This window comes from Kogia breviceps, chromosome 17 (genome assembly GCF_026419965.1).
Source record: "Kogia breviceps isolate mKogBre1 chromosome 17, mKogBre1 haplotype 1, whole genome shotgun sequence".
Classification (NCBI taxonomy): domain Eukaryota; kingdom Metazoa; phylum Chordata; class Mammalia; order Artiodactyla; family Physeteridae; genus Kogia; species Kogia breviceps.
In genome coordinates, this window is record NC_081326.1 from 41,428,108 (window position 1) to 41,439,446 (window position 11,339).

Here is an 11,339-nt window from a genome sequence, read left to right on the forward strand (position 1 = left end):
TTAGCTGGAATATTTCTATAAAGAGAAACTTTCCCTCGTGTAGTATTTAGTTACCCAGTGGTGCTTGGGACAATGATAAATATATATGCTTTTGTTCTCTTTATCAGTTTTCAAAATGACAAGTTGGTCCATCATTCTCTAGAGATGACCAGTGAGGGTTTTTTTTTTAAGTAATAAATGAACTAATGAAAAGAGGCCTGTTATTAGAAGAACTGGGGATGTTCTGTTGAAAAGTACAGCTATTTTTATTAATTTTATCAGTAAGCCTAAATAAAATTTACCTACTATTCCATACCTATTTTAAGACTTTCTAAGAGGAAAACCAAAATCTTCCTCTACAGCTACAGCGTAGCTAGCATCCTTATGAGTGTCCTAATTATGCCATCTTTGCCCAGTTGGAGCCTCTTCAAGTTGGCGTCTGAGTCTTTTTTTACACAACTCTGATAGTGTGATCTCTTCCTTGCTGTTCTGGGCTCATCTTATTCATATCCTGTTCTACACCTGGAATCAGCTATTTCTCCAAGGACCCCTGCTTCCTTTCAGTAGAGACCATAATCTGTATTTCTAGCGTTGGAGAACAGATTTTTTTTTTTAAAGAGGGCTCTGCATATTTAAAGGTTGTTTTGACTAGTACTAAAGGAGTTCAAGAACTAAAGGAGTTCTAATTAAAAAAAAAAAAATACTGGAGCCCCACTCTGAGATCCTACTTGGGGCCTGGAATGATCTAGTTCTGTCATTTTCCCTGGTCTCCATAGCTATATTAAGAGCCTCATAGTGTGTCATCATGTATGTTTCTCCTTTGTCCATGTCTTTATTGGGAATCCACACAGACACGTTGTGTTTTTCACTTCCTATCAAATATTAAGCCAGATGGCTTTTCTCCCAGGCTGAAGGGTCTCAGGATGACCTCTGTGGAAAGATACTGGGGCTCTTGTTGGTAGAAAATAAATGTGCTGCTTTTTTCTTCTCTAAAACAGTACACATATTATTAGCCAGGTATCTACTTTTCCAAATACTACTCAGGGAGAATAGGTAGCGTTATTATATATTGGAGATCATTCTGTGGATTAATTGCTCCAGTTTCCTAACTAAACCAAAGCAAAAACCTTTGAAAGAAATGCCTTAAGACAGAGAGGTCACAAACTCTGTTAGTTCATAATGCCTCTTAGGGTCTTGGTAGTTTTTTCATGATGTCCTTAGGCCAGAAGACATACCTAGCTGTTCATTTCATTAAGTAGTCAAGTCCAGACAACTTAAGAGTAGTAGTTACTGTAGTACCTAACAGGCTTTATAGTGTTTTCCCTGGAAATTTAAAATATCCCAAGGTGTCCCTTTGAATCACTGCCATACACGGTTAGGTACCCTAGAGAGATGCAACCTTCCCTTTAGAATATTGTATTCAATAGAAATCACATTCTGGATATATATTACATAATACCATATTCTCTTCCCTACCTTCATCAAAATCTGGCCTTAAGAGGAAAGATGTATTAAAATACTAAATAGTAGAAACAGGTTTCTTTCACCTTAAAATTTATGCACGGGGCTTCCCTGGTGGCGCAGTGGTTGAGAGTCTGCCTGCCAATGCAGGGGACACTGGTTTGAGCCCTGGTCTGGGAAGATCCCACATGCCGCGGAGAAACTGGGCCTGTGAGCCACAACTGCTGAGCCTGCTTGAGTCATGGCAGTACCCAGTGTTGTGTTAAATCCATGAGGAGGGAATCAATCGAGGCAGTTGAAAAGCAGTGAGATGAAAGTTTATCCAAAATAGTATCCGAAATTCTGATTTCAGATAAAAGGATCATAGTTTTGGGCAGTGTAGGAAAATGGCTATTTAGGGATAAACAGGAAAATTTTAAACTTCATGGAGTCCGTTATGCCATATCATATTGCAGGTGCTTATCTTGGTGAACACTATATACAGGTTTATTGTTCTGACTTCCAAAAGCGTTTTGCCGGGAATTCCCTGGCAGTCCAGTGGGTAGGACTTTAACTGCCTGAGACCGGGTTCAGCCCCTGGTCCGGGAACTAAGATCCCACAAGCCATGTGGCATGGCAAAAAAAAAAGTGTTTTGTTGTGTGGGGCTGCCTTTTGAGCCTGGCTGCTTGAAAAACACAGTTAAGAAAAATGTCAGTGACCTGGTGAAGGCCAGATTATCTCCCCAGCAGTCATTTCCCTGTAGATATCCCTGAGAGGCTGAGATTAATTAGGCTGACCTTGGGCTGTCCGGAAGCCACAAAGCACTCAGTTGACTGAGAAGGGTTGGAGGTGGGGTGGATTTATTTAGTAGTCGTCTCAATGACTTTCAAAAATTGTGCATAAAAAATTCCATTGTTTTTTTTCCCTCCTGTTGCTTTTAAAAATGAGTTTGTTCATTACTTCCTAGGCATAGATTACATGTGATTAGAAACAAGTTCTTGACTAGGTGACATGAGTTGTGTTTATTCTTTTCCCACATCCCACCCCCAGAGACAGAAGGGGAGGGAATGAACTAAATTGGTAGCAGGAGAGATTTTTTAGACTTCAGAAGATCCTTCATACCTGAGAAACTAGACTGTTACCAGGATGAATGTATAGTCATCATCTTGCAGATTCTTCAGAAAAGTCATAACTGATTTTCGGAAACTGTGTGAGGAAGGCTTCGTTTAAAGGCGGTAACGAGGCTGGCTCTGAAGATCTCTTTCAGTCCTGGGCATTTCAGATTCATGTACATTAAACATACCTCACAAAACAGACCTTTCACCACTGTCACGGGCCTGTATGAACCAGGGGGTCCAGGAGGCAGTGGGGAGGGGGCGGGGGGGAGAAGGCTCCCCCATTATAGGACTTGTAGAGGATTTGAAACGCCAGCCTGTGAGTTATTGGCTCTAAAGCTTCTGGCCTAGTAAGTACTGGAATGCAAGAGAGACATCTGATTTGTAACACCTCAATTTTAGATATCTATGTTCACTTGTAATTTAGTAGTTTGTATGATCTAAGCTTTTTTTTTTTTTTTTTAATTTAAATTTTTAAAATGTGAGAGGTTTTGATATAGGCTGGGTAACATCCCAGATAAGCAGAGAGAGCAGCCAGGAGGCCATTTCCGTAGTCCAGATCACTACAGTAGTGAAGGCGATGCAGTTCTGATGCAGAGGGCCTGAGGAAGAGGGGAGGGGGGCAGAATTTGAAGAGGGCTGTCAGAGGTAGAAGCGATAGTTGACAGTGAGGGGCCACGGAGCGAGCATGAAGCCCCAGGACGTGTCTGGTCTGTGACTGTGACTTGAAACGTTAAATCACTTACCTGAATGGTAGGACCAGACCTTGAAAGTTAACTGACCCTCTCTCATCTCCTTAGCGGTGTTCCCACAAGTGTCATGCAGCCGAGCGCTGAAGAACTCCGGTGAGGTTCCGCTCTTCTCTGCATCTGTCCCGTCTCCTGCCCTGTAGCTCTTTGTACTGTGTGTTTCTCCCCAGACACTTAGGTAGTGGTTGACATCTGCCAGGCTCTGTGCTGCGGGCTTTCTGTATATGAACTCAGTCTCACAAGAGTCCTTGAAGTAGATGCCTGGGTACAAAAGAGGAAATTACCAAGTGGGTACCTTCCCACGGCCACACAGCTGGTGCGTGCCCGGGGAGCGAAGCGGGGATCACAACCTTCGCAGCCTGGCTCCGGTCTTTCTTTACCCGCCACCCTCCTCCTAGACTGTCATCTCTGCAGACTGCCGCCAGGGCTGGGTGTTCTTCCCTGTTGGCTGCTGGCGGGGCATTGACCAGGGCAAGGAGGAGTGAAGCAGGAGAGTAATTCATTTTGATGATTCTTCTCAAGTCAAGCCACAGACTTGCAAAAAAGTGAGACTTTTTGTTTTGTTTGCTTATTTTTGCTCTCTAGCACAGGGGAAGGAATGGGAGGGTGGATTAAAGAAAGAGGTAGAAGAAAAGTTAGAAGTAAACTTGGTGACACCAAGGCAGCTGCCTTATTTATTTATTCATTCATTCATACGTACACACATACATATACATATATCTTTTTTTTTTCAAGTTCTTTTCCTATTGAGGTTGTTACACAATATTGAGCAATACAGTAGGTCCTTGTAGTTCCCTTGTTGTGTTAGATAGCCCTCCCTTCTGTAACTCAGCCCCACGCGTTTTCCTGATAGCTTCATATGTGCACGTGGCTTCAGACAGACTTGTCTGTTGGTTCTGATAGAAAAGCATCGTGGATAAGATTGGACTGGATGCCCGCTGAGATTTCCTCTGGAAAGCGTTTCCCCTGCTTTAACGTATTCCATGTTGCAAGCTGACAGTGTGCGATGTTAACTCAGCTCGTGTGTCTTTCCCTCCTTCAGTAAAATACAGCTTTTGAAAAAAATAAACCAATCTGATGGAAATTATCTCTGACCCATATAAGCTTCCAGTTATTTCATCCAGAGAACAACTGGAGCAGTCAATTCAACACATAGATAATTGACACCTAAAAGTTCTGGAAGAACAGTTCAAATAAACCCAGTTTTCTTTCACTGTGAACATGAATAAAGGATATTAATCAGTTGCTCAATTATAATCTTCCTATAATAGCAAGTAAGAAAAATTTAGAGTAGCTTTGCAGTGAATCAATTATAAAATCACCCTCTATTTTCATGGTGTTTTACTTTAAAACACACTCAGAACTTGACTTATTTTATCCCACATGTCCAAAATAGAATCCATATTGATTTTACTCTAGGGACAAAGGAGACATTGAATTTTATTTTATTTTTCAGCATTCTAAGAAAGTTTCTGGGAATATATCTTAAGGAAGTAGTAAAAAAAAAATAGTGTATAAGATATTCATGTGGCATTGTTTTTTAACAGCAAAAGTATCCAATTTCATTGTCTGGTAGTTGGGAACCAGTTTGATTAAATAGGGGTATGCTTACTTGATAAAATGTCCTTATTGCCATAAAAATTATGAGCAGTGTAACAGCAGAAGAAAGGCTTATGATGTTTTTAAAAGGCTTATGATGTTTTTAAAAGGCTTATGATGTTTTAAAAGAATATAGAAGTTTGTGTTGCAGTTACAGCTATGAAAAAGCAAAGCTTGTAGACAACAGATTAGATTGTAATAGGAAATTACGCGATTGATTTCTTGAATACTAGAAAACAAAGCAGAAGATATTTCTCCCTTTTCATTAATTCGAGGGAGGGAAGCGTGTGGGGAAGGAGAACAGGTAAAATGGGAGTCTGAGATCTGAGGTTCTGAGCAGTCCTTCCAGCCAAAGTACCCTGGCAGCCACTGGGCACAGTCAGCTGAGCACGGCCTGGTTGGCAGCCCGTGCGACGCACAAGGTAGAACCCCATCCCAAAAGAGATGTGCACAGTAGGTGGCGTAGCACATTCAGGCTTGGGGGAGAGGAAGCAGCTGAGATGCCTGTGATAGGGCATTCCCTCTACTTCCTCAATAGTTATATATTTTATTTTAGATTAAAATGTAGTTCTTAAGATACTCATTTTGATAAAGTTACATGTTTTTAAATATAGTTACTTTAGATATATTTATTTGAACATGAGATATTTTAGTGCATCTTAGCTTTCAATTTGGGCTATGGTATTAGTTTGGTGTTTCCTGCCCAAATATCTCACCAGTGAGGATTTTTGACCCAATTCAAAAGATTTGAAGTATGAATTCTATATTGTAAGTATAATCTGTGAGAGAATTTGAGTAGCTTCTCTGCTGAGAATTAAGGGAAATAATGACTTCCTCCTATAAAATCAGGTGAGGACAGTTTATACTGGTTCTTCAGTGAATTGAGGATACAATTACTTTCCACCTTATTTGTCTTTGGAAATTATTCCTTCTGTAGGTGGGGGAAGGTTTCATTAGGATCTTCCAAATTTGTTTATGTTCTTCCTGACTCCTGGTGTGTTGAATTAAGTACAAGATGCCACTGGTTGTAAATTGCACCATTATCTTAGGTGCTTCTTATTGTTAGGTGCTGCCAGTTACAAGGCACAGCCTAAATTCAGGCGTTAAAATGTGCAAAAATGTGTACCTTAGAATCAGAAATAAATGGTTATGTCTATGTGTGTGTTTACTGGTGTATATTATAGGTGAAGTTATTTTAAAAGTTTGGAAACAGTTACTCTAAATGCCTTAAAGATAAGCCCAAACTTCCTGTTTGCGATGATCCCATCGCAAATGCCCAGAGGGCTATTTCAGTTAATCTTGGAGATCCTGGTTCACCTATCTCCCCTTTCCTGTTTGGCCTGAGTAAAGGAAGCTCACATCTAAGTAGGCAAATGTGGTGTCAATGTAAATGCTGCCTGTTTTAAACAAGGTACGTTGTAGACTATTAGAGGTGTAACAAATGGTAAAGGAAAAAAATATTTTGGCTACTTGGGATTAATTTAAATGGACCATTGGAAGATTCAGGTGCCTCTAAATGGCACGATTGTTTTGGGGATTTGTACTTTCACATCTGATATTATCACATCTTCCAAAGTCAGAATTCAGGGTAATGCTTTTCCTTCGTGCAGGTGGAGGCAAACATTTTTCTGTAAAAGCCAGATAGCAAATATTTTAGGCTTTGCGGGCCATATGATCTCTGTCATAGCTATTCAACCCTGTTGTTGTAGTGTGAAAGCAGTTGTAGAAAATACGTACACAAGCAAGTATGGCTGTGTTGCACTGAAGTTTGAGTTTTATATAATTTTGACACATCACGAAACATTTTTCTTTTAGAAAACGTAAAAACCATTCTGAGCCCTCAGGCCATACAAAAAATAGGCAGAGGGCCAGATTTGGCCCGTATCGTTCACAGACCCCTGCCTTTCTGGCAATTTAAGCTGAGTTTTCTAGGTGTTTGTAGGACAACTATTTGAACCATCCCAAGGGATTTAATAACCCTACTTAGGGCCTGCATAGAGCTTTCCCCTCCTGCAAGTGGAATGGCAAAGAGCAGCGCCTAATCTTTTGGTCCTTTTTATAAGGATATTTTTTTCCTGAGAAAGTTTTCATTCTCCCATATTTATTATTTTGCCAGTAGTTCTAAATCCAGCTTATAGTTAACAAACTATAGTGGAAATCAATAAGAGAATAATTCACTTGCAAAATAGTTGCTAATGTGTTGAAAAACCGCAGCTAAAGCTCTTATGCAAAGATAAGAAACTATCTTTTATACAAAGATCCATTCTATCAAGTCCTGTTTTAGTTTACTGCCAGAAAAAAAGTAACACACATCCGCCCCTCCTCCTTACTTACCTCTTTCCCTCTCTCTCTCTCTCCTTACTTATTTGTCAAAATATGTATATATGTATCCATCCATCCATGTACAGAAATAAAAACTTGATAGCCCCCCAAATTTCTATTTTGCCTTATTTCTGGGTCATTTTCATATTCATTTGTCTTATTTTGTATTGCGATCAGTACAGCAGACCATCTCATCCTTTCACAAATGTATGGAATGTAATTCCAGATTTGTTGAGCCTTAGTGCATGCCATGTACTGTGCTAATAATAAGCACATTACTTGGGCTTATTCATTTCATTAACCTTGTGAGACAGACTGGTTATCGTCCCCATTTACAGATGAGGAAGCTGAGGCTTAAAGAAGTGACTGGCCCAAGGCCTCCGCTCCGGGAAGTTTGTTGGCCCACACGGTTGACCGCACAGTCCGTGCTCTCGGCTACTACCCCAGGGTACCCCAGTCTTCTCAACATGGTGGCAAACAGAAAATTGCAGCATTTGTACGGCACACTGTTGTGAATGGACACCGGTTGAGAAGCTCTGCACTTTGCCATGGAAGATAAACTCTGTTTATCAGACTCCTCCACTAGCACATAAGCTGTCTGCTGGCTCAGACCTTACAAATGTCAGCGGTGTGGTATCCTCAGTGCCTGGTACATAGTACAACCAGCATTTGTTGATGAAATGACTGAACAGTATTTAACAAATCGTTTGGCTTGCTCTCTCTTTTTTTTTTTTTTACTGAGTTGAAAGAAGTAGCTTAGAGTTTGTGACCCAGGTCGGCTCCGTGCCCATGTCCCCAGTCATCCTGTGTCATCTCCAGAGAGAGATCACACTAAAGAGATCACTCCGTTTCTTCCGTATCTGCTTCTTTTCTTAGATTCTAGTGAATGGTAGCAATGTCCGCTTAATCACCCAAGCCTGTAACTGAGGGGGTCATCTCTAAACTTGTTAGAGTTAGGCTTTTAGCCTCTAGCCTTGAACTCTACTTTCTCTTCAGTTTTTTCCTCTCTGTTGCTGTCACATGGATCTAAAACATAAATCTGGTTTTGTCATCCCTGGATTTAAAAGCCTTCAGGGGCTCTGCTGTTTATAACTGTAGCATTTCTCAACTGTGATGTCACTCCACTTTGCTCTGTGACAGTCATTTATGACTTGCGGGGTAGTATTTAAAATCTAAGTTTACCAATGGTTTGCTTTTTTATGTCCTTTGAATAAATAAGGACAGCTTTAGGATTATCCCTGTAACAGCATCAGTCTCAGCTATGCAGTCTTGCGGTCTAATATTTTCTTGCGGCCAGAGAAGGGAGTAGAGTGATAACTTCATCCTGCCAAGTTCGTCTTAATTGTGAAGCAGCTTTGAGGGGCTGTTACTGATGTGTTATCAACAGTCGTGGGTCTCGTGAGCTATTGTGCTCTCATGAATACTGTGCCCCTTGCTTCCTATCCACTGCTGCACAAAGGAGCCAAAAAAACAAAAGGAAAAAGACGTCTCCATTTATAGTGGGGTTTTGTTTTGTTTTGTTTTGTTTTAAATAAATTTATTTATTTATTTTTGGCCGTGTTGGGTCTTTGTTGCTGTGCGTGGGCTTTCTCTAGTTGCGGCGAGCAGAGATTACTCTTTGTTGCGGTGTGCAGGCTTCTCATTGCGGTAGCTTCTCTTGTTGCAGAGCACGGGCTCTAGGCACTCAGGCTTCAGTAGTTGTGGCACTCAGGCTCAGGAGTTGTGGCTCGCAGGCTCTAGAGCGCAGGCTCAGTAGTTGTGGTGCACGGGCTCAGCTGCTCCGCGGCATGTGGGGTCTTCCCGGACCAGGGCTCAAACCCGTGTCCCCTGCACTGGCAGGTGGATTCTTAACCACTGTGCCACCAGGGAAGCCCGAGCCGAGTAAGGTTTTAACTCATCTCATCTCTGATTTCCTAAGGGCAGGAACTGTCACATAGTAGGTGTATAATAAATGTTAGTTGACTAAATAAAGGCTCATCATATCGAGTTGATATTCTCTCTGTTTTGTAACTACTCAAGGAAGCCAAAGTCAGCCAACGTTTTTTTAGGTTGACAGTTCATAAACAATTACATGCAATTGTTTTTATACTTGAAATGTGAACAGAAACGTTATTAATCAACCTAAAGCTGATACTTATTCGTTTCTCTCTAGCCGTTTACAGATAACACCTGCCATGTCAGGTGTGTATCACACAGTATGTTAGGTATTTTATAGACCTCTGATTCTCAGCTATCCCGATTGTGCAGGCATAGATATTGAGGTTAGCTAACCTACCCATGGTGTTGCTGATCAGATGTGGCTGAGCCCTGCTTTGAGTCCAGGTTGGTACCAAAGCCCTTGTGTTTCCCAGTCCACTGCTCAGGCATCACCCTGAGGAGCCCCTTGGTCAATCAGGCGCCTGCCCTATTTGAGTGTACACACATACACATCACCCTGCAGCCTTTTTTCCTCTTCAGAGCCACCACCGCCTCCTTCCTTGTCCTAGAGGCACAGCCCTTTGGACCCCACAGGCACTGTGACATCCAGGTACAAGTGGATATGGTTTGGAAAACTCAGAAAGGTCTAAAAAATCTCTTCCCTCTGCTTCTTTAAGGATTCAAAAAGTCTCTCATCAAAGTCTAGCCACTTGCTGGAAAATTGATATTGGTACAGGATATGGGAAAAGTTCAATTAAAATTAAAGCTAAAGCTCAGGGGAATGCGTGTGTACCTTTTTTTTTTTTTTTTTTTTTTTTTGCGGTACGCGGGCCTCTCACTGCTGTGGCCTCTCCCGCTGCGGAGCACAGGCTCCGGACGCGCAGGCTCAGCAGCCATGGCTCACGGGCCCAGCCGCTCCGCGGCATGTGGGATCCTCCCAGACTGGGGCACGAACCCGCGTCCGCTGCATCGGCAGGCGGACTCTCAACCACTGCGCCACCAGGGAAGCCCGTGTGTACCTTTAAACACTAACCCGTGTCTTGTCTTCTTCCCAGGTGCTCTTACCCCCGTACGATGATGCCACTGTGAATGGCGCCACCAAGGAGCCGCCACCACCTTACGTGTCTGCCTAAGCCTGGAAGTGGGGCGTCACTGAGAGCAACAGCTTGACTTCCATACATCAGAGCAATAGTTCTTCAATTTTACTTCTCAGATGAGCTCTCTGAGTTTATTTTGTTGCTGAAATGCTACAATTTAAAATTTTAGATGTTGAGACTCTCTGTAGTTTGAAACATATGCTTAGCTAGAGCACTGTGATAGAGTAACTGTAGAATTCTTTCTGTGCGAGTGCGGTGGGCTCCCCTAGTCTTTGCTTGGCATTGAAACTAGCCAACAGTCCGGATGAACCTTCTGTCCGAGGAGTCTGTTGTATGTGCTGAGCCCCAGAGCCCATTCTCTCCTTTCTCTTTTGAAAGCGTAAAATAAAATCAGAATTATACAATGCTTCTCTTAGGCCATTTCAGTGTATAGAACAAACCCTTAGGAGAAGAGGAATCCTGTAAGGAGTCCACATGTACACGTAAATAAAACAAGAATTTCCTTAGATCCTTTATGATTTAAATTCAGTGACAATTTGAGTTCGCTGGTCAAGGATTTTGTCCACGGGCTAAATTGAGACCCTTTGTCAATTCCTGGCAGCGAGGACAGTCAGTTACCACCCCGGTGGCTGCTTTTGTGCACCCACATCTGGGGGTCACAGCGTGGCATGTTAGAGGGGAACTGGTTGGTACTGTGTGGTATCAGGTTCTCCCTTTCTCACAGTTTCCTTCCCATCCCCACTCAGAGCACCCTTTCACTAAATGTTCTGCCCTAGCCTGACTCAGGGAGGACATCCATCAGCCTTTGTCAAGTGGAATTGCTGATATGTATTTACCCAACAATCTGAAAAAAGGTCTTCTTCTCTCCCTGCAAGGCACATCCTACTACTATGAACTTCTGAGTATGCGTTTTCATCTTTTAAAATAAGTGTAAAACAGTCTTCGGAAAGACGGGAGGTGGCAGGGGTGCTTTCCTTGTGAAATGCCCTTATCTTGACTACTGAATTTCAAGGGACTTTTATATATTCACATGTTCAGAAGTCACAGCTCTCCTGTTTGTTCATGATTGAATGTGCTGTAAATGAAGCCATTTGCAATTAAAGTGAGATTTGCCCACATC

At 42.1% G+C, this 11,339-nt stretch overlaps 1 protein-coding gene across 1 annotated transcript in view; it reads left to right on the top strand.

Annotated features, from left to right (window-relative positions):
* LAPTM4B (lysosomal protein transmembrane 4 beta) overlaps window positions 1-10,625 on the top strand; it is a 56,200-nt gene extending 45,575 nt beyond the window's left edge. The window contains exon 7 of the mRNA XM_059042487.2: window positions 10,178-10,625. Within this exon, the coding sequence (XP_058898470.1) occupies window positions 10,178-10,255 (78 nt within the window). The 3' untranslated portion in view covers window positions 10,256-10,625. The remainder of the gene's footprint in view (window positions 1-10,177) is intronic.
* The last annotated feature ends 714 nt before the right edge of the window (window positions 10,626-11,339 follow it).